The sequence below is a fragment of the Agelaius phoeniceus genome, chromosome 1 (assembly GCF_051311805.1).
Source record: "Agelaius phoeniceus isolate bAgePho1 chromosome 1, bAgePho1.hap1, whole genome shotgun sequence".
NCBI classification, from domain to species: Eukaryota; Metazoa; Chordata; class Aves; order Passeriformes; family Icteridae; genus Agelaius; species Agelaius phoeniceus.
In genome coordinates this window covers 93,103,601-93,129,985 of record NC_135265.1, presented here as the reverse complement: position 1 = coordinate 93,129,985, position 26,385 = coordinate 93,103,601, and the positions used below count along the sequence as shown (strand labels likewise).

At 38.7% G+C, this 26,385-nt stretch overlaps 1 protein-coding gene across 3 annotated transcripts in view; it reads right to left on the bottom strand.

Moving 5' to 3' along the window:
- Positions 1-26,385, bottom strand: part of TEX10 (testis expressed 10) — a 54,764-nt gene that overhangs the window by 9,761 nt on the left and 18,618 nt on the right. For all 3 annotated transcript variants that reach the window (XM_077183404.1, XM_054629233.2, XM_054629242.2), the window contains exons 8-11: positions 23,844-24,019; positions 22,967-23,144; positions 7,982-8,070; positions 6,687-6,820 (exon numbers count right to left, since the gene is read on the bottom strand). In XM_077183404.1, the coding sequence (XP_077039519.1) occupies positions 6,687-6,820; positions 7,982-8,070; positions 22,967-23,144; positions 23,844-24,019 (577 nt within the window). The remainder of the gene's footprint in view (positions 1-6,686; positions 6,821-7,981; positions 8,071-22,966; positions 23,145-23,843; positions 24,020-26,385) is intronic.

The following is a 26,385-nucleotide window of genomic DNA, read 5'->3' as shown; positions in this document are numbered from 1 at the left end:
CAAAAAGAGGAACAGAGTCTGCAGGAGAACATTACACAGGTGAGCAACAAGGGAGAAAACCACACTATTTGGCTAATTTTACATTCAGGGTAGCAAAATGGGAATGCAAAAACTTATTTAAGAATTATAAATGTTTAAGAACATATATGATGTCCCACATATTGATAGAGACTTGGTATTTCCAAAGACTTAGAAGAATTATGACACACAGTTCATGTCCTGGTCACAGTGTAACTGCAGCACACGAACTCATAGCATCTGCTAACTGTGATGCTTGCCTGGCTGCAGGCTCCTTGGCTGTGACACAGGGTCTGATACAAAATCTATATTTGAGAATCAATTAAACTAAGTGAAGTTATCTTTATTTGCCACTGGACACAAATACCTGAATGGCAAGCACCACAGCTCACCTCCTGTGCAACAACTTGATCATGTGTTCAAGTCTGGGTACCAGCAAGATTTGGTGCTACAAGGCAGGGAGGGCTAGAGACAAATCACCCTGGTTCTCTAAGTGAGGGAAAACATTGCTGTTAGCAAAACCAGGGTTTGAGCTCAACAGCCACTGTGACATCCAAGGGTACACAAAGCCATACCCAAGGAACAACACAGGTCAGGTTCTCTTCTCAGAGCCATCTTACTAACAAAATTCAAAGAAAGGAAACCACAAAACAGCTTTTGTTTCATCCTCTTGCAGCCATAAATATACCCTTCTTTCACAGCTCTGCAGCTTCCTCACAGCTATGAAATGTCACCACAGCCAATCGCTCCCCCTCTGGATGCCTCCTCATCTGACTACATGCAGGACAGTCAAAGGAATGTGTTGAAGTCTCCAAATTCACCTGCCTGTCTCTTCTACAGAAAAAAGGACTTGAAAACACAGAAAACCCACCACTTAGCTCTTGTCCCACAAAGCCTGTCTTTCTAAGCAAACTTAGGTATCACAAGCCAGGATTTGAATATAAAGCACAGTACACAGTACCTGTGGAGTTGTAAATTCATGCTAGTTATGTGCAGTAACACTGCAGTGAGCTCCCAGCTCCCAGGTGTTACAAGATATGCTGGAAGTATATGATGCAGGTATATAATGGAGCACTAGCCTGAAGATCAGCTTAGGTTTTCTTGAAGTTTGTGTTTTACTCTTTGTGTTTTACTGGTGGGGACTGGTTTGGGTGCTTTTTTGTTTGCTTTAAATGTTACATCTTATGAAAGAGACCTTTGAAAAAGAGCTTTATTAGGTCATTCCTTTTACTTCAATTCTTTCCCTTCTATTTCTCTGGATTTTGTATTACTTTCCAAGAAAATAATTATTTTCACCTCCAAATATTAAAGCTGGGATAAGATGTAGCTTTACTAAATACTAATGGACTTATATAGAACTTTTTGTCTTCCTTAAAGATTAAAATTGTACTATATTCCTAGTTTAGAATTTTATTTAGAAGGAAGCTTATTTGCCCTCAGCTGCCTTTTCTCCCTCATGTAACTTTGACCTGTAAATCTCAATAAAGACAATAAGCTGAAATCTTTTAGGAAGTTCAATTCAAAAATCTAACTTGTAAAAAAATGTTAGAGTTTTTTTTAAAGCATTGATCTCTGCTTCAAATTAAGCTACAGCACTCCAATACCACCATTTACTTCTCAAGACAAACATCCTTGCAGGGCTTTTAATTAATATCCACTGACTTGCAATCTTTATTGATTTGCAGTAATTTTTTCATAGCACACCTGTGCAGATCCAGCCTTCCCAACTGTGTTTCACTTATAAGACAGAACGGGTTTGGACACAGATTAGTGTATTACACTACTTGCATCTCCAAGTTTTTGAATTCAAGTCTGCTTTTAAAAACAGCTGACCTTCCCTAGTGTTTGCTCTTAAACATTTTAAACAATTGGCTGAATATTTTATTTCTTTGAATTAGCTGTGGGCCCGATACAGCTCTGGAATCTCGACTTCAAGCCAAGCCTCAAATTATCATTTGCTTTCCCCCTCTGAAATGTTCGACCATCACAAACATCAAATATTACAACAGAAATTACCATGTATACACTGCTACCTTGTTAAACTCTTCATTTCTCTGGGCACTTTTTCATTCCATCCTGGCAGAGCAATTCAATTACAGGGGAGTGAACAATATCACTGACAAACACTATGGGCACAGTTAAAATGAGCCAAGGCTGAAGCTCTTCCCTCGGGCTGCAACCATTTATTCTGGAGTCCCATTTATTTCAGCTACAGGGGGGTGATTTTAAATAATTGGCTTCAACAAGACAGAAGTAATTTTAAGCAGAAGTTCCTCCAGAAAAAGAACCAAAGTTCCCACATTTAACATCTCTTTTAGACAAATCATGAAGACTAACCTTTAAATGCTGCTTTGCATAGCTCTAAAGAGACACTTTTCTGAAGAATTGCTTCTTAACTGAAAATCACCACTATTTAAAAGCTTCAAAAAAAATAACATGGTTTCAGATTGCTACGATTCCAATTCCAAACCACTCTCTAGTCAAAAGAAAAGCAAATTACAAACAATATCCATCTGAAAACAGGTTTTGTTAAAAACTACCTAAAAGCATTACTTCCTATCACAAGTGCGTTTGTTATTGTGATCCACAAGTGCATTGTTATCCACAAGTGCATTTGTTATTGTTATCCTACCAAGTGCCCTGGCTATAATAACACCCCAGAAGTCCAAACTGCTGTTTGAAAATGCCTCAAGTTACTATTTTCCTTTCCAGAAGTTGCACTTTCTCCAGAGGCACACTGCTTTTTCTCCCAAATCTCTGACAGGCATACATGAAATTCCCTCTTCCAGCTCTTTACCCATTGAAACACACTTCACCCATTGCACAGCTATGGACAGGAAGGTGGGACTGCCTTTCCCTGCACTGGGAAACAAAGTGAAGCAGTGAGCAGTAAGGCCAACAAGCTGTGGCCTCCAGATTCCCACCTGGGACCCTTCCTCCGTCCCACCACCCCTGCTGCTGCTGCCTCATAATCCCAACACTCCACTGGCCAAGAGACAGCCCCTACAGGCTGGGTGCTGCCAAGCAGGATGCTGGAACAGTTATAACCCACCCTGATCTAATCTAGAGCTTTTTCTCTTTCACCTGCTTATTTTCATAGAACTTATAGGGAATTAGTATTTGCAACTTTATTCTTTTCAGCAGAGAGCTAAAAACTAAGAATGGTTTAGACAAAACTAGAGTTGGAAGAAATGAAAGAAGACGGTGGAAGGACTAATAGGAATCTGATCAGTAGTCTCATTTTTTGATAGGAAACCAGGCCATCAAATTCTGATTCCATCAGAGTTCCTTATTTATTTTCACCCACATTAAAATACTTTTCCATTGAGAGGAAATCCTGAATTACAACTACATAATGAGAACTCTTAAACAAACAATTCTCAACACAGAGTAGAGGCCTGATCTGCAGCCAACGAGCACTGTTCTCATTTAGCAGGTATTTAAAATTACTACAAACATTCTGCTTAACATTACAGCATCACCATTGTCCTTCCTTATCCAGCAAGGGAACAGATGAAAGGTTAGCATTCAGAAGCTCTGCACTGTACCAAATTCCACCAAAGGCATGACTAATTCAAGCCAGGGTTTATTATTTCCTGTAGCATTTCTCTATCTAAATAAAGAAATTTTCTGCTACAGCTAAAAATATTTTGACTCCAAAATTCTATCACACCTTGAACTATCTCCACTTGGAAGAAGGCAGCCTCCAAACCTACCTCCCTCACGCTCAATGTACATACATGGTACCTTCATATCACACGGTGCTTCCAGACACCCTAGGAGAGCCTTGTGATTTCCTGGCAGTTTTCTTCTCCCCAGAGCCTACAACTCTGGGCTTTGCTTTTCTGGCTGGGAGTTTTTTGTTGTTGCTGTTTAGGGGTTTTTTTCCTCCCTTTTGAGAGCAGATTAGCTTGTTCAGTACCTAGTGAAAACTACTTGATCTACAAAAAGCATTCCTGTGCAGCTTGTGGCAAATCCTGAATGCAAAGGTTTTTAACAAGCTTGCCGTTGTCCCTTTTTTTCTTCTTTACCTTCTTGGTTTTAAAATTTGTCCATACTCCAATTCCCAATGTTTTAATGGACTACAGTCTCCAGAAATTTTTTTTTCAGAAACTGAGCATTATATACCATATTAGTCAACATGTTTGAGGTTGGAGAATGGTATCCATATGAGGAAAAGATAAAACCCCCAAAACTTAAGGAAAACAGTGCTGTATTAGATATTTAAACTGAGAAAAAAGTAATCTAAAAGCTGAAGAGTTTCAACATGGTTTTGTTTATGTATCATTTACCATATCTGTGGCTGCATCTGAAATCAGAACCAGATGAGTGAAAAATGAATGTAATTCTGCAATTCATAAAAGGAAGAGGTTGCCTCAGTACCAATGATCACTTCTCATTGTAACACAACCAGATATGCCACCATTATTACCACATCAGAAGCAAGATTATCTTATATTTTCTCCACTATGAAAGTGAACTACTGAAGAGGTGCCCCTACTTTTTTGTTCCCAAAATTCCATGGGGGAAAAAAACTAGCAAACCTGGGGGGAACACTCCAAACAGCACTGCAGTACCTGGCAGGCCTTTAGTGGAAGCAGCTTGACTTTTAGATCAAATATAAGTGTAACAAACCTACCAAATAAAACAACAAACCCTTATCCATACTGTGAATTCCATTTTGTCTAAAAAGCAAAAATAACAAAGATTTGTTGATGGTGAAACAAAAAGACCTGTTTTGTTTCAGAAGGAGCTTTCAAATAATCACAGAATCACTAGAGCTGGAAGGAATACCCTCATGTTCCTCTAATCCAAGGCTCCTGCTCAAGTGGAGCCACCTGGGGCAAGTCACCCTGCACTGTGTCCAGCCTGGTTTTGAGTACATCCATAGATGGGAACCAGAATGTCTCTAGGCTACTCATTCCAATATTTGACCACCCTCACTGGGAAAATGCAACAGTTCAGAACTCTCTTTGGTTAAGAGCTCACAAAATCAGGTGGGTCTAGAAGGTCTCATCATTCTTCACACAGATTTTTGATGCATGAATTTTTGCTCCTATTCTTTTACAAAACAGTCTCCAGAAAAGACATCAGGCTGACATATAAGTGCAGAAGTAGTGCAGTGCTCCACAGGATGTCCAAATCTTTCTTTACTAACCAAGGATATCCAGCTCTTTGCTTATTGACCACCATCCCCTTCTAACAACCTGGGAGAGCACCGTGTCTCTTTCCTGAGAAAAGGTACTTCTAGAAAAGTGAGTCTCAAGTTGCTGAAAATACTGACTCTCCTTGACATTGTGGTAGAAAAAGATTCAGTGGTAGAATGTTCAGTTCTACCACTAAACATTGTGGTAGAAAAGATTTAAACTTCTATCAGGAACCAAAGGCACAAAAAAGAAATCAAACTACTTCACTGTTTCCTTTGTGAGAACAGTCCTATTTCACTGCCAACTTCGAAAGATTTATGAATAGAAGCAAAAAGAGGAAGGAGAAAACACTAAAGGTGACATTTTTAGAAACAGGTAAGGTGTACATAAATCCTTCAGATGCTCTATGGGATTATGTTAACTCTGAGAAACAAATAGCTGCTCTCTGCATTCACAGAGCAACAGGAAAGAGAGTATTCTGATCCCTCCATACTGGAGAAAGGTATTTCGTTGAGAAAACACTTCGTTACTGTCCAGAAGAGACAAAGCAAAACAAGTTAGAAAGTTCAACTGCTCCACAGGCTGAATGACTGAAGGTAGGACACCTAAAAATGTGTGTGAGTCATGGTACCAAACAACAGTCATGCTTAAAATACTTTCTAATATATAGCAGCACACATTCAATCTGTATCTCAGACTAGCATCAATTTCAGAACATTATCACTTAAACACTATGAAGTAGAAAACATCTACAATATTGCTTTCTTGAATGAAAAAACACACAACTAAAACCTGTTTCGCTCTTCTTTCTGAATTCAGGACTACAACTTCATAAATACTGTCAAATTGGCATGTCACTACAACATGATTTCACACCTCAAAGTAGTTTCTGGTGAGCTAAACAATAAAAAGAGCTGATGCAGAAAGACAGCTAATGCACCTGTTTCAAATAAAATCTGGTGGCTCAAATCCCTTTTAGAACTGACAAACAAATTAAGTTTTCAGCTCTTATGATGTTAGGTACTGAATTCAGAGTGAAGTTTCTAAGCCCGGCATATTTTGGTTAACTAATCAGGAATTATTCAAAATAATGACTAATGCCAATTTAATATTGCTTGAAAGTTCAAATCTTATTTAATGCAAGTGCTTCTAAATTAATAGTGGCACTTATTCTCCCGGAAAACTCTTTATAATTAGTATTTTTACAATTAATTTATTTTTGAAAGCCAAAATATATTGCTGGTCCTAATATTAGTGCTTAAGAATTCCCACCAAGGTTTCTACCAATGTTTTCCTTGAGTATTACTTTGCATACTACCTGTCTAAACATTTAACTTTTAAAGCAGCTTCCTTCAAAATATTATCTGATGGCTGTAGAAAAATGTTGGTTGTTTGACAGCTTTTATATTTTTCATTCTTTTGTCAACTCAAATCACGACAGGATTTAGCCATCTGTGGAAAAGGGATGGAGAGCACTCAGAGTTTGTATGCTGTCATTTAGAATTAGGGTTGATGTATTACCTCTGTCACAGCCCAGTGGTGTAAAAACTGGTCCAGATCAGTTAGGTAAAGACGGATAGGTGAAAGCTGTGTCTGGCTAATGTGTGGTTTTCCTCTAATGCCCTGGAGACTAGTCAGCTCCTCTCTTGAAAACCCTGGGGAAGAAGAAGCAGTACAACAGTATCACAAAACAAGCCAAATAGTGTTCTACTTCAACAGCATCACTGACAAACACTGTCTTTTACACTATGTCAACATAACAATTTTTTCTTAAAAGCTCTTGCTTGGTTTAATAATTAAGTATATTAAAGTATAAATTTTGACAGAAAATAAAAATATTTTAAAAATACCATAGTACTATAATGTGATATAAAAAACACCTTAAGAGGCCCGTGTTATGCTATTTTCAATATATGTATCTCCAAAAAAATAACAAAAATGGATATAATGCAAACTACTTCATGTATTCCAAATAACTTAGTAATAAATACTATAATTTCAGGGATTTAAAAAAATACCATTTGGCTTATTATTTCTAGATAGGTATTAGATATCTTAGTAAAACAGGATGACCACTCCACAAGAGTTACTTGGGCTTTGCTTTCACTTTCTCTGCTATCAGTTCAGCACTCTTTTTACCATTTTAGCAACAAAAAGGTAATTTTTGAAAACAAAGTATCTGAACATTATAAAAAAAACGAGGTGATAAAGAAAACACTATTTTTTACCACACCACAAGTTAGTGGGAGTTACTTCTCAGCAGTATTACGCCATTTTAAGCACTGTAACTTCCCAAAGTTGCATCACCACAGAATGCAACTATTTTTATAGCTGAGTAAGAATAGAGTAGCAGAAGTAGCTCTGCTCACACGCTGACCTTGGCCAGCTCACTTGAACGTACTTTGATTACTTTATTCTGATGGAATGTTTTTAAGAGCGTAAGCATGTTCACAGGAAATCCCAGAGGCACTCATTTATATTGTTATGAGCCAATAAAAGGCATTTACTTCAAGCTAGGGAAAAAAATCCTGTTTATATGTCATATGCTAAATTTAGGTTTTCTTCATACTTTCCTGAAAAAGTTGCTAGAACAAAGGAAAAGTATGCAAATATTCAGCCCAAATGGAAAAGTGTAAAAGCAGAGTGTCAAAAATCAGATCAAGAAAATAAAATCTCATATCAAAAATATATAACAAGATTAGAATTACCTTCAGGAAGTACTTACTAAACCATTTACTCTAAATTAAATTCAGTAATTGACTATCAAAACAAATTTCATTTTGTTAATTCTGAATTATTACATTCATATGGATTACCTATAAGGGTTGAAAACAAGAAGCTGAAATAGTCCACATCATTCACTGAATTATCCTGCACTTGGCACTTCCAGCCTGCAAAGGATGATCTACACAAAACCAATAGCAGAACAGTTTATTAAAATAATATAATTAAGAATTCATAACTTACCTGCACAACACAATCATTTAGCATGCCTAAATTGTTACAGTTTTAGCATTCCTGTTACTAATTGTTGCTAGAATAGCACTTTAAATAGCTTCAAAACCAGAACTGGCTCTTTTAAAGACAAGACATACTGAACTTTGTACCCCTGCATGGCTTTAGGGTTGCTAAAATGATTAAATTAACTAAGATAGCAGCTTTTCATTAATACTGGTATAATCTTCAGTACAGTGATGACACCATAAATTAACTTAATTTCCCTAACTTGGTAAAAGTCTTTATATTACAAATGCTGGGCTATATTTTTCATCATATCCACTACTTTTTATACACAAACAATAAACCCCACTGAAAGCAGTCTCAGCACCTCTTTCAGAACTGCTGAAGCTATTAAACACAGCTAAAAGTTAAAAAGTTGGTTGGAGATTTAGAACACAAAAAGGAGCAAGATGCAAAACCCTTTATCAAAGCTGTCTGACACTTTCCATCTCAAGGGCAACCTGGAACAAGTGGAGCACCAGCTTTAGCCCAAATTAGAAGGCAGTGCTTGTGGAAGCTCGGAGCAAACAGACACCAGTGACCACCTAATGGCAGAGTCTGGCCCATGTGTCAGTGCTGAACCAGGAGGAAGCCAGGAGATGGGAACAAGGACATCTCACACATGTTTTCCTCACAAGGCTGCAGCTCAAACCCACATCACATTATGCAAAAATGCATATTATTCAAATTGCCTTGTATGCTGCTTTTGGCACTGGCACTGCAGACTATGGATCTTTGCTGTAAGAGATTGCTGCTTTCCACCCTTACAATCTTGTGAAATTTCAAAGCTTCTGAATGCAATTTTCCAAGCCAACTATCTGCCTAAGATCACTTTTTTTCCCTAATTTCTCTGTGCCAACAGCCAAAATGGCTTAGCTCATGAGTAACAAAATTCTGGAAAGCTTGTTACGCAGGAATTTTTTACAGCTCCATGCTTTGGGAGCAAAAATATCAAATTTGGAATACTTTTGTGCCAGGCATATACATTTTGCCACCCACAAAAATCCATCCATAATACTTCAGCATCCACAAAAATGACAGCTAGAATATGCACGTGTCTAGAGTTGCTAAAAAAGAAAGGAGAAAAACCCCGGAGTTTCAGAATTTCTTTAAATTAAAGAAAAAATTTCAGGATTCCTCCAGACTACCATGTAGAACACAGTTAATTTTAGGGAGACAAAAACCATAGGTGAGAGAGCACCAAGTAAGGCTTTATTAAATAAAGCTCCCCCTTCACACTGAATTCTCACTGCCTGGCAGTAGGGATCTGCCAAATTCCAGGTGAGGCAGTGACTCTGCAGTGCAGGCAGCTCTGCACGCTCCCCTCTGTCTCCTAGCTCTCCTAGCACGTCTTTGGTCCTGCCCTGAGGCCTGGCTCATTACTTCCTTTTCTTAACCTGCAGTCTCTCTCCAACTCTCCCCAGACTCAAGGCTGCTACTTGGCTCTGAAGTTCTCCCAGGACAAATCCCTTGGCCATGACCAATGGTCTCCAAGGAGAATGGTGAAATTTTTCCATCCTTCCAAGGAGGTCCCAGTCCCATTAGTTACAGCATGGAAGAGACTTCACACATACTCAACTAAATCAGCAAGAGCTCTTCCCATTACTTCTCTACATAAGGTGGATATTCACACAGGAATCGAATGGGATATTCACACAGATCCATACACCAGAAAAGAGAGTGAAATCCATGTCCTGTTCAGCACAGCAGAAGAATGTCCCTAAATCTGATGCAGAAAAACCATGATTCTGACTTGAGGTCACTCTTTTTTACCAAAATAAGCATTGAGGAGTGTGGAGAGAGATTCAAGGGAGTTTAGGACTTGCTAGACTAGACAAAGAAATTCAAACTGTGATGTAACCACTGAGCAAAAAGGTGGGAATGGAAGAGGCTGAGAGAGATAACAGATAAGAAGCTGCAAAGGCAACCAGACAAATGTGAAAAGAAATAAATCTTGGGTAGGAAAAGAGAAAGAAAGAACATGTAATAAGCCCAATTCAGGAAGTAGGGACTTGCATGATAAATCTTGTTAGAACCTGGTTTAAAAGAATCAAATAAAAAAATATTTTTCCATATTGGAAAAATTCCATTTCCATATGCAACAGTTAGCAGATGCTTTGAATTCCTTACAATAGGACTAGTGCACGCAAGAATTTTACATAACCTCCAGAAGAGACTGGACAAAAACTCAAGATTCACTGCAGGTTAGCAAGCAGAAACTGCAATTGGTTCAGGAGATGCCTGGACAGGAAAAGTAATTCCAAAGCTTATTGCTAAACATCTGGAAATCAAACACTTCATCAGTTTTGTTTTCCCACGCATCTACAAACTCACAAACAGGACAAGCATGTTAATCATTGTATGAGAAAGGCTAAGGGCCACTGATACAGACATAAGAGGAAGCAGAGAGAATCCCTGCAGTTCTGCCCTGGGAACATGGAGGCAGCTTAAGGAACAAACCCCTGACAGAGCTATTAAATGGTTTAATTTAAGATTCATCTCTACAAGCAGAGCTACACTGAATCACACACACACAAAATCAAGATTCCCCAAATTCAGCTGCAGTTTGCTTTTTTAGAAAGTGAAAGCTATTACATGCACAGAAGCAGCCTCAGTGTTAAAAGAGCAATAAGGTTAAAAATAATCTAGCATTAAATTTAGAAAGTGACAGAGAAGGTTGCCTCTGATCTTCAACTTGGCCTGTCTGTGCATACACCTTAGAGTATGATAATATTTTGTGTCGTATTTTCGCTGAAAAAAATTGAAGATCTATGTCTCATTCAAGTCATGGATGAATGGATCAATCAGGATTACATGAAGGATAACATAGTCTGACCTGTCCCTGTCCTATTTATTGCATCATCTATAATGAGCACAGCATATGAGGCATAATTAAAAAGGTAGAAGAAAGTATTAGCTCACAAATTCAGGTAGGTTTTACAAGATGCAAGATAAATACTACTTGAAATTGTAGAAAAAAAGTCAGTGGTAACACATTTCTTCAAACATCATCAGATAATTTTTTTTTAACTTTCAGGACAGAATAAGCTCACATAATTCATACTGGAAGCTTCTCTCATCCCTTTTTTTCAGCTAGTTATCCACAGTCCTGCAACAGCTCAACAGTGATTAAAAGATTAAAATGTCACTAACAGCTGTGGAGACACAGTTTCAAGCATTTCTAAGAGTAGGACCCATCTGATCTCTACTTGTATTTACAGTGAATTTGAGGTCAGTTTTTTGTTTTCAAGACAGAAGATGCTCTGAAAAATCAGAGCCCAAATCTTTCATGCTGAATTCCTAAAGTTATCAGATACTTCTACATACTTCTGCCTACACCTTTTCCTTCCCTCAGTTCCTCATCTTTAAACTGGGAAAAACATCACCTTCCCATCTCCTGCAGCTGTGAAAATTACTTGAGCACAACAAAAAACTTCCCTGGGTGGGGACAGGGGGAGGGAATCCCTTTGTTTTCCAAGTGGGACCTAATACAATAGAGAAAACATGGAGCCTCCTATTGAAACAGGGCCAAACTGTAACATGAAGAAAATGCTCCTTCAGTCCTCATGTACTCCATACAGAAAGCAGGATGGAAAAAAATAGGAAATCATGTAATTGAAACACCACATGAGAATCTCACAATAAATAAGACCAAAACCAATGTCTTTCTAATAATACAAACACAAACAGAGCAGCATTACAGCATAGGAGTTTGTTTAAATACAAGTCTAACCAGCTGTCAGCACCTCAATTACCTTAGAACTTAAGTGCCTATAATGTAGATGCTTGTTAAAGCTGCCCAATTTTGAAGTTCACATTAAAGGAAATAAAAAATAAGGTAAAGAACACAGAACAAGAGAGATTCCATTCTAGAGCAGATATTGATGTACTACAAGTACATTAAAATTATGTTTTAAATCTCAGTTTAATATTTAAGACTACCATGAATAACTGGGGACTGTATGCACTTTTAAAATGTGTTTTTAAGATGCTTGTAAATTACATGTCAGACATCTGACTAAAAAAATTACCCGCTTTATATGTGGAAGAGAGGTAATAAGCATATTATAACTTCTCTTTTTTGTATAAATTATTACTGACAAAGGGAACCTGTTATCAAACTACATGTGAGTGAGACCTCTCCAGTCATGTAGTCCAAACCCACATTAACTATGATGAATTACATCTTGTAATTTCCATAAGGTCACCCGCTCTCAGTGGGAACCTCTCTTTTGAGGTTTAGAATTGCACCTTTAGGTAACCTCCTCTGTACACCAAATGGTATTAAAAGAAAAGCTGAATCTAATTAACTTAAAAATTACTGCTTCTCTTGCCATTAGCAGAGCAAATATTTCTCAGTCAAAGCAAGTGTGCAGTGCATTTCTTTTATCACTTGCTGCAAACTTTTAACTCCAGATGGACTTCACTACTTTAGTTTATGCTGCTGTTATTTTCGGGTTGGCTGTATCACACAGCTGCAAAATAACAACTGCAGTTTGTGCACCAGTGGTTATTCCTCAACTGCAGACTACTATCTCTCTGTGCCTCCTGACCTAGCTAATTGATTTATGGTCCAGGTTTTAGGTGTTGATTTTGGCTTATACAGGCACAAGGAGTCTTTGGGTCATTTAGAGGTCACTAGTAGAAGAATTCTGATGCTGCACTGATTTTAGAAATTATTCTTCCACTTGTTCTCTTTCAAAACACACTGCACAAACTCCAGCACAGACAGCAATTCACCTTTCTAGCACTTGCTAAGCAAGTTTTCCTTAGAATTTGGATTGGGGTTGGGTTTTGATTTTATAGTTTTTAGCAATAAAATTGGAAAAAAAGTGTGACTAATTTCAATCCTGAGTTCAGTCTCCAAGTATTTTTAAAGTAAAATATAAAAAAAGCAAATGCAAGATTCACAGTTCTTCTGAGGCATTAATACTATCACCCTTTTGTTCATAAATCTGAGTGTTGTAACACTCGAGAAGTGCAAGGTCAAGGGTTTGTGTTTTCTGTTCAAGGAAAATAAAATCCAATTCCTTCACTTTCCAGGAAAATCCTCTCAGCACCATCAATGGGAATACCTAGTGCAGAGCATTCCCAAAGCTTTACAGAATTATTTGAACATTGGCAAGACAACAGCCTGAGATACACAACTTGTACTGTACTAAGTGATCCTATTTTAAATTGATTTCATCAACCACTGATCAAAGATTTAAACCAAGCCCTCCCACAACAGTTTTTTTAAATTCTAGGTTATAAAATCATTGTAAAAGGAGTTTCCCCTCTATTGCTTTCACTGATACTTCTGTTCCACACAGAACATTTAAACAGTCACAGGCACAGTCAGTAGCTGATTCACTCATTTCCTGAAAAAAACCTAACTCCATTCTAGGCCTCAACTCTTTGAAAATTTATTAAATTTTAATAAAATTATTAAGTACAAATCCTCCGAATAGGTCAATGACTAAGGCACTCCATAAGGAAATAGGAAATCCATCTCCCCTCCAGATGAAGACAGTGAACACAAACTTTCTGCAACCCCTCAGCAACTGCTTTAATGACCAAGGTACTATTATTAATTTATTATTTAATTGTCCTTCAAACACATCAGGAGCAGAAAACTTCCGGAGATTCTGTACACCCAGCAGACAAGCACTGCATGAGGATGGCAATCAAGCATGAAAAGGCTCTAGGACACCAGCTACAGGAACTCTGCCCATCTCTGATCCCCAGAGAAGAAACTGTTCTGGTTCCCATCCCAGAACAACTCCTCAAGATAACCTGTTGTAACTTCAAGCAGCTGCACAAAATATTATGGAACCCCAAGAACCAGAAAGGAATTACCAGGAGATGGCATTCACCATGGAAAAGAACTCCAGGGGAAGGCAAGAATGAACTGAACTAGCAGCCGTGAGCAATCTGATACCTGAGAACTTCCCTGACACCTGCAAGAGTATGGAGTGACAAATGCCAAGGTGTTTTTGGGTTTTTTTCAGTTGTTTTTTTGGTGGGGGTATTTTGATCAACACCTGTGTCACGCTTGGGAACAGACCAAATGGTTTCTGAAAAAAAATTTTCCATGATGCATCTCCTAGAAATCTTGTTAATGGTAGCTGCACATGAATATGAAAGACCCTGTAACACTTAGGAAAAACACTGTAACACTTAGGAAAAACAACTTCCAGAAATCCACACAGCCTCTGAGTAGGAACAAAGGTCCTTATATCAAGAGACAATTGGTTTAAAGGCAGGAGGTGGTAGGTAGAAGTGATCAGCTCATACAGCAGAAGACATCACTGGACACCACTGGTGACTACTAAGGTACACCCCAGAAAGAGAGATGACAAAAATCCACAAGCCTTCACATTATTTGTATACAAAAGTACTTAGAAATGTAAGTTAATCAAGGCTACCCTGCCTTTTTCGTCTCTTGACAAAGCAATTTGGCCACTTCGTCTACCCAACAGTGGAAATGACACAGCAGCACCTCCCACGTTTTGTTGTTTTGCAGCTCATCAGGATACAGCAGAGCAGCTCTTTTGGCATATCCAGGAGTTCAGTTAAGGCCTTGGAAATATGAGAAGCTTCTTCCCCAGTAGCCAAAATAATCACACTGCAACCAAGGATCATAAAGAATTGTTTCCACTGCATAAAACAGGCCTGAGTTTTCCTTCACAACCCAGGGCCACAGATACGTAGAACAGCACTCCTTTAGCACTTGTGAATCTTTCATTGTGATCAATCAGAAATTGCATTGGGAAAAAAGTCTTTGCTGATACACAGAGAAGTGTAGAGAAAAGGCTTCCTTGTTTCTTTTGGCTTCCAATTTTTAAGACCTGTGCTACCTATGACCTCTCAACACAGCAAGTTTAACATCAGCCCAGAGTTTATCTGTCCACACAGAACTGTTCAGCTACTGATCAGCACGCATCAGAAGTGGGAGAGTTCCACACAGATACTGCAGCATCCTTCCCTTAGCTCTAGGGGACCCACTGAAATCCTTCAGCACAGTGCCCAGGGGTCACTGTCTGAGCCCAGAAACAGTGCTCTGCTGCTAAAACCACATTGGGACAACACTGTACATGTGTGTCTCCTAGCCAGCCTTCTCACAGGACTGTTATGGACTCTGCATGTCTTGCAGCCAGCCAGCTGTGTAATGACAGCTGCATTGTCTGACTGCCATTTGAAATAGTGCTTACATGTTAAAACACCTATCAAGTATGAGGTAATGGATCACTTATGGAATTACCTATGAGCATGGAAAGTATGTTACAATACATCCCAAACACTTCCATATTATCATTGTCAGGAACTGTGTGTATAAACAACATAACACACTGAAAAGGGCAAAATTACATGCAAGTACCACACCAGGACTGTTGCACCTTTATGGAAGAAAAATATACAACATTTTCTCCCAGTGTAGGCATGTAGTTGCACTTCTGTAAAACATGTTCTTTTAAAACATTAAAAAGCCCTGTGCCAATATTTATTTCAGCTTTGGCACAGTTTATTCCTGTTCAGCTTTAATGAAAAATAATTTCTGTCAGATTGAAATGCAACTCCAATAAAGTATAAACTCATGTCCCTGCATCAACTTAAATCAGTTTTGAGTTCTACTGCTAATGAGGATCAGCACTCTCAGTTTTTATATCAGTTCTGAAAAAGACAGGAAACCATGCCTGTAAAAATTATGTTGAAATTGCTAAAAAAAAGGAGAAAAAAATAAAAAAATTGAATATTTGAATACTTCCCCAACTGTATACCAATCTCATCATTCAGACCAACTTAGCTCCAGGTAGTACAGGGCCTGAATGTAAGCTCCAAGAACAAGTGAGGGGTTTTTATCTTCCTTTTCCTCCAACAGGTTACCATGTGCAGCCACTGGTTTGTTAGTGTGAGTTTTTTGTTTTAACTTTCATTATCTCTTTTGAAGGATCAAGTCTTTCCATTTGAAAATGCAGCAAAATACAACAAACATCTGAAAGGAATTACCAGGGATTTGAGGAAAAATATGAAGCCTATTTTAAGAAAACAACAATTTAAGCTATGCATTGTTAAAAGTAAGCCTGTCAGCTGCTCATTTGCTCCAGAGCTGCAGAGGTTGTCTGAAGTAAAGCACTGCTTTCAGATTATAAATGAGAGCACAAATCAGAAGAAACATTCACTAATGAGCAAACGGCATTTACTGACGGCGGCAATTGTAGTGCAGCAACATAATTCTTTTCCCTTTGATTAGGAACCTCACACTACAACCAACCTGGGGAAAAATTTAGGGCCTATGTCCTTAAATACAAGCTTGGACTTCTCCCTCTTTCTAGTCCTAGACAGTTACAAAACAGCAAGCAAGAAAAAGGAAATTTGGTGACCAGATGTGGATGAAGGAATGCAGTGTAACCCACCCCGGGGTCTGATTCTCAAGAACTACAGATCTTTTCTCATCTTTCAGCAAGGAAAACAGATCATTTTTTCACCCTTCATCCTCAGTGGTACCCCAACAGGGAGAAGCCAGCATTTTGAAAGCATAAAGGTTTAGTTTATTCAATACTGCCTTAAGCCCTCTTGTTACTATTTTAATACTTTCCTCCTTTACTTTTGTTTCTAAATTGAGGGGTGTAAACATACAGCCAGAAAAGGCACTTCAGTGAACACAGACCTTACTATTGTTGCATTTTTCCCAGCAACCCATTCATAACTACTATACCTCTCTATAAATGTACGATTTTTGACTTATTCTCCAAGATGTACTGAGCTGACTTTCCATTATATACCATTTGTATATAAAAATTGAGAGTTTCCTCTTTGTTTTGTGTTACTTATTTAATATGAACTTAGCTTATTTTGGCAAAACTTTCATTTTATTGATGTCTTCTTAAAATAAATATACAGTTCTGGAGTATTTTCTACACTTTACTTACATGAGAATTACTGAATTCAGTTGTTCTATCAGTATTGCTAATCACAACAATGGGTTACAATATCCTCTCCAAGTCCTCTCCTGGTTGCAAACACTTTGGGGCAATGTGCTATTTTTCTTTTTCTTGACTACACTTACACATTCAATAATTCTTTAATCAAGTAGCGTAGAAGGTCTTCATTAGCTACATTTTGCATTCTCACTGTGCCTCCTCATGCTGTACTGGCAAAGGCTGAAGATAAAATAACTAGGAAGGCTAAATAAAGAAAAAATAGCATTTAATTACAGCGGAAATATCCATAAAGAACTCTGTTATAACCCTAAAACATCTTTGAGTCATGTATCTGAAGACACAGAATTTTACACCTCACAGCAAACAAATGTTAAAATGTCCATCTCAGTTCTAAGCACCAGATTCCAGAGGATAGCAGGAACCAACAGGCATGCCTGGGTGCTTGATGAGACACCAGCTGAGCTCCCTCATTATTGTCTGCAAAGCAGCAGAATATTTTAAAGGCACTACCTCTTAAGAGAAGAGTTAATTTACAGTTACATCAAGCAGAATGCAAGTTACCCCCAGGGTTATCTCAAACCTATGAAAACTTGGAACTCCCACACAATTTATGCCAGAGAGCACTCAGCTTTCATTTATATGGTATTCACCCTGCTCCTTTGCTACAGCAACAGAAACAACACTTGGCGAGACCCCAGCAGGGAAAGAGTCCCAAAAGAATAAGAAATGGCTGTTTGAAGCCATTGGAGATCTCATTTATGGACACTCTACTTCAAGAGAGAAATGCCATAAATTAACTCCCATTGTTTTTTATCTAGACAGTGAAATATTATCTGTCCAACTCTCTATTACAGTGAAATAATTTCCAGACACACTGTTCCAATGGATAAAAAGTTGTAAAACAACCATAACTATTATGCATAAATAAGGCACATAAATAAATCGCATTTCAGTTTCCTTATTTGTACTTCAAGGAATGAGAGGAGGCAGCAAAATTTTCCCATAAGGTCAGCAATCTAACTTCCTGATTTATATATTTGATCACAATACCATAATCTGCATTTTTTAATCCACAATTCACACAATAGAACACGTAACAGTAAGTATGTAGATTATATATCAATCATCTTAAACACAGCACCATATACAAAAGGGAAGGAAAAAAGATAATTCTGTTTGCAAGGGTATCTGACACTCAATCACCACAACATCACAGAGTGGCAACAAAAAACATTGAGCCTCACAAATGGGTTTCTCTGCAACTGCACCAGTATGGAGTTTGGTACAGCAGACCACTTTTTCAGGCAAACAAAGTAATCTACCTTATACAAGAAGGTACATTTACAATATTTAATACATTTCCACATTTGACAAAAATACTTGCCTCAAAGTCAGTCTTCCAAAAAGTGCTCAAAACATAAGCTCATGCTTTACTGCCTCTTTAAAACCATTTTGAAGCAGCCCTTCTGCCCTATTAATGCAGGAAAGCAGGCATAGGGAGATTACACCAAAATTTTTTCCAGCTCTACCTCTGATACTGCTAAAGTTTATTACCTTAGCCCATATCAGGCCATCAATGATTCACATATTTCTTCACTTCCTGGAGAGAACTGTCTACCTGTCCATATCCATGGCCTCAAGGAATTACCAGAACTCCACTGTCAAGGCGAAGCTATGACTGGAATTTCAAGCCAAAGATCCACTCGTGCCATGTTTTGTATATTCCAAACAAACACTCAAACCATTTACCTTGAACCAGCAGTGAACTACTATTTGCTTAATTAATAGTTATTCCAATAAATCATAAATGAAAAATAAATACTGAAGATAACTCTTCTAGAAATGTGGCACACTGCATCAAGATGAATTGCTTATCTCAATATATCAAAATAGTACCACTAAAAGATCCAAAAGAAATCTATCCAGTAGATTTGATGCAAAACACTTTCTAAAATACTACCTGACCCTTCGATTTTTCTCCATAAATGTAAGCTTATCAGAGGCCAAATCAGAGAACTCATCTCCTGTCAAGAAGCTGCTGTCTCCCATTTCTCAGGCAGAAGTGCCTGACTGTTCACTCACGTCGCTCCGCACCCTCCCTCACCTGTATGACTTATACCCAAAACCCTGGCACACTTCCATCTCTCAGAACTCCACCTGCCTGGATTTATTGAAGCTACTTACATCTCAGATCCCATACAGTAGGCACAAGGCAGGCATTTAAGGAGAACAGCAGGGAAATTAAGCCACTACAAGACCTTCTGATGTTCAGTTTCACCTGAAACTCACCAGCTGTAGCCACCCCAGTGACCTCAACACCAGCAATGTCTGTTCACTGGCACAGAGATCATGACCAATTAGTGCAAACCTGGCCATGTTCATAGCAGCATCCAAAATGGGGTGGCTGCATTTCAGCTCTCTTTTCAGAACAGTCCTTGGTCTGTGCCAGCTTCAGTGAACGTAGACCAAAAGTGCTACAGAAACCATTCTAATAATTTAACAGTATAGGTAACCAATCTCCCAGGGGCTCAGAAACCTTCCCAATCTATATGGAAATACTGCCAACATCGTTTTGATTCTCAGCACACACAGCTCACTTAATGGGCTCCTACACACCATTTGGGTATTCACTTCACCATTGCAAAAATAAAAAGTGAAACTATTACATATTTTCAAAATTCACTTCTAATAAACAAAAAAAAAGCTCTGAAACATAACACACAATAATTATAACTTAATGTTACCACCTGATATCATCACAGGCTTTGAACCATCTGGACACACTTACTGTTAGTTTTATAGTTTACACACAAAAAAACCTACGAGTTCCTTCAGTTTCTAATATTGTTCAGGGAATAACTGCAAGTTTTATGATGATCCATAGGTATTCTCAGTGAATCCACCTTAGAGTAGCTGGTCCCTGACAAATACACACAGCTCCATAGGAGCAGTCTTGGATGCATGTAAAAACAGCCGTCCTCTGCCAGTCAAAATAGCATGGGAATAAAGGCTGTTGAAGAAATTAAGAACAAGTACCAAACCTTCTGACGCTCCTGAATCTATTCTATTTAAAGGCTGACTGATAAGTAGATTCTATAGGAGAAGAGAAATTCAGGGAGAGTCCCCGCTCAGCCCAGGGAACGGGAATGTACCGGAAGAGAAACAGCGCCATCTACTGACGGCAGCGGGGTACTCCAACAGGACGGCTCCCCGTGGATTTGGGACAGCTTCTCCGTCCAAATCACAATCTAAAAGTACAGAAAATGTCCCACGAACCAGGCTGTTGCACAGAAATATGGAATTAAAAAAGTTTTTTTATAGTACCATTCATTTGACAAACTTTTAAGTTTGAGTATCGTAAGAGCTGTAAACAATGACCAGGAGTTACCCAGTCTCTACTTCCTTGGAGGCTTTACCCTCCACCATCCATGCCCAACCCAGCTGCCTGATATTAAGTATTTCCAATGAAGTATATTTGTATCCCCTTGCTACACAACCCATTCCTGTATGTATCTCTGCTTCCATAAAATTTTGCTAGCACTCAAACCAAACACTCTCATGACATTTAAAGGTCTGTATTTTTAATCCTGCTAAAACTGCACTCCCATTCCTTTTCAAGAGTCTTGTACACAGCTGACTCCAACTTCTTCCCAGCCTTATCTACCTAAAATGACCATTTGTCAGTCATTCCCCATTATCACAACTGACAGACTATCATTATTTGCTCTTCTTGAAAATCCAGTCTGTCCATGTCATTATCTAAAAAAGAGCCACAAAAATGGATACAATAGTTTGGCTTGGTCTTTCTCATAAAAGACAGACAATTGGTTCATTTATCCTGTGTGCAATAACTGGTTATGAAGCTCATAAAGCCCAGCTAAGGTTCATATCCAGAAAACCTACTATTGTTTCCTAGACTGTACAACTTATTTTCCAATGAAAAAGAAGTATCAGACTCTTCTGTTCTTGAAAAGTTAGTATTTACTTATCTCCCTATCTTTGCATCTTTAAATAGACAAAGCAACTTTTTTTGGACAACTCCCTCAGCCAAAAATATTTCTATCATCTTGGCTCCCTAAAGGCACCCAAACTTTGATGAATCTTTTAGGATAAAATGTTTGCTGCCATGATCATTGGAAAAATAAAAATTAAAAAAAAAAAAAAAAAAGCAAAAGGAGCCTTATCAAATAAAACCAATGCTCAGACAAGCAGTCAAGAGCAATCTAGCAATCTCTCTTTTTCAAGTTTCATCAAAACTTGCAGGCTTGCAGAAAGATGGACTGTCAGGGATTATCAATATAAAAGAAACACACTACTTTAAGTACATCAGTACATTTTTCTTTCAATTAGTGATTTCAGATAGACTTCTTGATCTTGGTTGATTATCTACAGTCTTTGAATCCAAAGTTTCAAAATTAAAATCAAAATACTTCCTTTGCACTTCTGAAAACAAAGAATTTACTCCTCCTCTGCTCTCAGAATGTAACCTACTTCTGGTAAGAACACTGCCTTCCATCTGCCACTTGCATTTTCTGCCAAAAGGATCAAATGCCCACTACCCACCTGCACCATTACTGTAATTTTTAGAAAACAGGCACCCCATTACTACAAAAAACTCCCACAATGAAAATCCACTAGGATCTAACAACAAATTAAGCACCTGAGTGCTTATTACTGGCTTCAGTTCTTACAATGACTGTCTTTGAACTGGTTACACTTTGCCACTGAGCTTCCAGTGTATGGCAGACAATTTTTCATTTTTAAAAATAAAATCTGATGCCCAGCTTCCCAAAACTAGACAGAATTTCACTTTTACAGCAGTAATGCATTACAAATATAGGATATAAATTTCACCACTACTGCTTCCTGTGTTAGTCACCTTATCCACGTGTTACATAGCTAATACAAACAGGTCTGTATTTGACAGTACATTGTGTTGTGTCATATTTTAATTAAAAATGTTTCAGATTCAAAAAGCATCAAGAATAATTTTAAGCATAATTCATATAAGCTTAATTCCTGCTTGCTTATCCAAGGTTCCACAATGTTGAAAAAATGTATTTTTCCCAGAAGCAGCAAAGCAAAACACCTTTGTGAAATCTCAGCAAGCCCTGCACTCACTTCAGTGGAACAGCAGCTTTGCTTCCTGACTTCACAGGCAAACCTACCCTCTTTCAAGCCAGGACAAAAAAAACAAGAGCATTAATAATTTCAAACAAGGCACTTGCCTAGCAACTATAAATTGGCTATTTAGGTGTGGTAACTGGAGAAAAAGTGAGCTGAAAGAGAGCAGAACATGAGAAAAACTGATTGGTTGTTTTTCACTATCAGCTGTGTCAAGTTGAAGCATTCACAAGGGAAAGCTGCAATTAGTGGCAGAACAAAGACCACTGGTGATGATGTTCTGGGTAGAAGATGCTCAATACCGTGCAGCCTTACAGATTTTGTAAGAGAGGCTAAAGCTGCTTTGCATCCTTACTGAAAGGACCTAGGTATTAAAAGCACTAATTTTTGTATTTCAAGATGAAAATTTTTGGCAGACTTCATGAATATATAAAAAGACAGTAAAATAATATGGATAGATGAATATGGCACTTAAAAACATGGTTTAGTGGTGGAACTGGCAATGCTGGATTAACAGTTGGACTTCGTCTTAATGGTCTTTTCCAACCTAAACAGCAGAACGATTTTCTCAACAAGTATCGTAGAAAATCGGGCAGTGTAAAGACAGAGTCAGAGCAACAGGCCAACCACACCATCAGTCCCTGCACATAACACTGATTTCCTGTGTGCAAACTGATCACCAAGTTCAAGCTCATGACTAACTCTTCCCACCCGGGGCCGGTTTTGGCTAGAGCTGAGCACGGCGCGCGGTACCTCATGTGCAGGATGCCGATGAGGGTGGCGGCGAGGTCGGAGGACATCCTGCCCATGATGCAGCAGCGGCTGAGGCAGGCGAGCAGGCTGGCGGGCAGGCAGGGCAGGAAGTACACCAGCTGCACCAGGCGCCGCTGCGCCTCGGCCGGCAGCAGCACCAGCGTGCCCTCGAGCGGATCTGCGGCACACAGCGCACGGTCAGCACCGGCTGCACCCACCAGCCACCCCAGCTACCCACTGACGTGAGGATGTTATAACCATTATAACCAGGGGAAAAAATGGGAAAAAAATAAGGAAATACTAGCCTAGAAAATAGGAGGCTTGGAGAAGAATGTATTGCTCTCTACAGCTAACTTAAAAGAGGTTGCTGCCAGATGAGGGTAGGTCAGCCTCTTCTTCCAGGTAACAAGGGACAGGATGAGAGGAAATTGCCTTAAGTTGTACCAGGGGAGGTTTGGATTGGATAGTAGGAAAAATTTCTTCACTGAAAGGGTAGTCAGGCATTGGATCAAGCTCTCCAGTGAAGTGTCCAAAAAACATGTGGCATCTGGGGACATGCTTTAGTGGTGGACTTGGCAGTGCTGGGTTACCACTTGGATCTTAAAGGTATTTTTCAACCCAAATGATTCCATGATTCTCACTCTAAAATTTCCAGTCTATCATAACTACTGACTTGAAGAAAAGATCTTAATCTTTTTACTCTCTAGTAAATGGCACACATAGTTCATTTTAACCTTTAGGGAACTGAACCAATCTGCAACCCTACCCCCCACCCAGTCTTCAGGCTCATCTAGGAAACAACAGGATTTTCCACCTACTGCAAGCTGCCTACCAGGTGAGGGACAAACTTCCTCATGCTATAGTGTCAAAGTCTTACCGTATATTCGAGCAGCAGTGGCTTGTAAACTTTGCAACAATTCCTTGTTTGAACGAGAAGCAGCGGAATGAATGATATCAATGAGTTGATTGGAAAGCTCAGGATTCCTCAAGCCAAGCAGAGCCAGTTGCTGAGGTAAGCCAGCCAACCAACGAGATAAAACTTTACTTCGACTCCTAAAGAAAGAGGGAAGAATCAGTAGCAGAAAAAAAGATAAAACAACAGAAACCCACACAAACTTCTCTTCCCATTCTTGACTAAATTGCTTTTCTTTCTCCTTTCTAGCTCAAACTGAAACAACAGTATGGACTAATCTATCTTTCATAGGCTACAATTTCCATGTCACCCTGGCTTATCAAATCAAGTATCATTTAGAAACCAAAAGCATTTCATCAGCTTTTAACTAAAGTGATGATCACAAGAAAAAAAGCTGCCAAGTGCAAATTAAGAAGTTCAAAGTAGGTCTTTGAGGATGTCAACAAGAGTAGCATGATGATGATACAGATTATTTCACTCTCAAAGACCCATCAATGAAAAAATTTTCAAGGAAATTAAGTATCCATGACACAAGAGAGAAGGGTCTTGCATAGAGATGAACTGCTCAACAGCAGAAAAAGCCTGGAGAACAGACCATTGAAGTGGGTGAGATGGAGGTGAGGTCAGAGGTCTCAAATGACTTGACATGGAAATAGTGGATGGAAATAAAACATTTGCTTCATCTTTCACAGAAAGAAGCAGATGCTAGTATCAAATGAAGCTAGAAGAAGCCAGGATTAAACAAGCAAAAATAAGTTGGGTCTTGGCAGAGCTGAGCTTTGTCACTCCTTGCCAGAGGATGCTGCAGTTGCTCTTGATTTAGACTGGTCCAAGGAATGATGAGAAAAGCTCACGATACAGACACCCACTGACTCTTATCAGTATATAAATGCACATGTGCACACACACACACAGACACACACTACATATGCCCATATACACACAGTGCGCGGTACGTGTGCAGTGATTAGGGGTGAAGATAAACTAAAACATCAAGAAAAAACCTAATTCTGAACCATGTAATAAATCTGTCAATTTGGTTTTTTTCCACAAGGCAGCAACAGGCCAAACGCTCCTACTTTATCCTTTGAATCAGACAGACCTAAAAAATAAACACATTCACAAAAAATTCTGAAAAATGCTCCAATGTGAATTCTGTTCCTTGTAGACTGTTCTTGACTAGCTTCTGAGAAAAAAAAAATAAATTAAAAGAATGAGGAGAACAGTCAGAGGAGGGAACTACAGAGGAGGGAAGGAGCTACGTACATCAAACTGAATGTAACAATATGAATGTCCAGGAGCTACTAAACAGCCTTCATTTTGAAGAAATTAAAAAAATTCACTTGTTCCTAAAGGAAAGAAATGGAATAGGGTAGTACACAAATATTATGTTGTCTTCCAATATCTTGTCAGACCTAAGTGCAGTTATACTTTTTTGCAAAGAAGTTTTGAGATTTTGTTCATCTGTTACTAAAAAATATCACAAATCCATGTAGAAGACTAAGAGGAACAGCAGCAAAACTACTGCTACTTGTGATGTCTAAAGATAGAAAGGTAAAGCCTTCCAGATGGTCATATGATCACATGAAACTGAATGAGATGCTCAAGACTTTCAGGTAAGTACAGAGAACAGTGGTTATGTAACCTCAGGGAAATTAATTAGTATGAAGATCTCTTTTTCACTCTGTGTGAAAAGAGGAGAAAAATGGGTTATTCTCAAGTGTTTTTCCCTGTCTTTCATATTCCCTACACTTTTTATAATGTTCAGAGCATAGCACTAGATTATTTCTGGCTGTAGATATAATTACATGTACTCAGGCATTACTACAACAGATGATGTAACAAAGCAAAGAAGTTGTAGAAAGGAACAATTTTCCCAAAACTTGACTGTGTTAGCAGATGCCACAACTTCTGAGAGACCTGAGGGTTGATTTTTTCAGTGGCAGAAACAGATCACATTCCCCAGAAAGTCAACAGTGTCCAGGGCTGTATCAAAAGCAGTGTGGGCAGAAGGTCAAGGGAGGGGATTCTGTTCCTCTAGTCTGCTCTGGTGAGATGCCACCTGGAGTCCTGCATCCAACTCTGGGTCCCCAGAAATAAGAAGGACATGGAGCTATTAGAGCAAGTTCAAGGAGGCCATGAAGATCATGAGAGGTCTACGGCACCTGTCTTATGAAGACAGGCTGAGAGAGCTGTTGTTGCTCAGCCTGGAGAAGAGAAGGTCTTCCCAGAGCCTTAGAGATGCTTTACAGTACCTGAAGGGGAGCTGCAATTCCCAAATGAGCCAGGAATGACACATACACATCAACACATGTTTAAGGTTTTTATGTCCTGGAACTTTTTATGTCCAAGATGACTTGGCTGAAAAATACATTCTAGGAAAGATTTGGAGACAATCTGGACACACTGATTAATGAAAAACTGTTGCAACAGCATTACATAGAGAGAATAATCTCCTATTACTGACTACATCTGAAGCAAGTCAGGTATCTAAAAGCTGCCCATG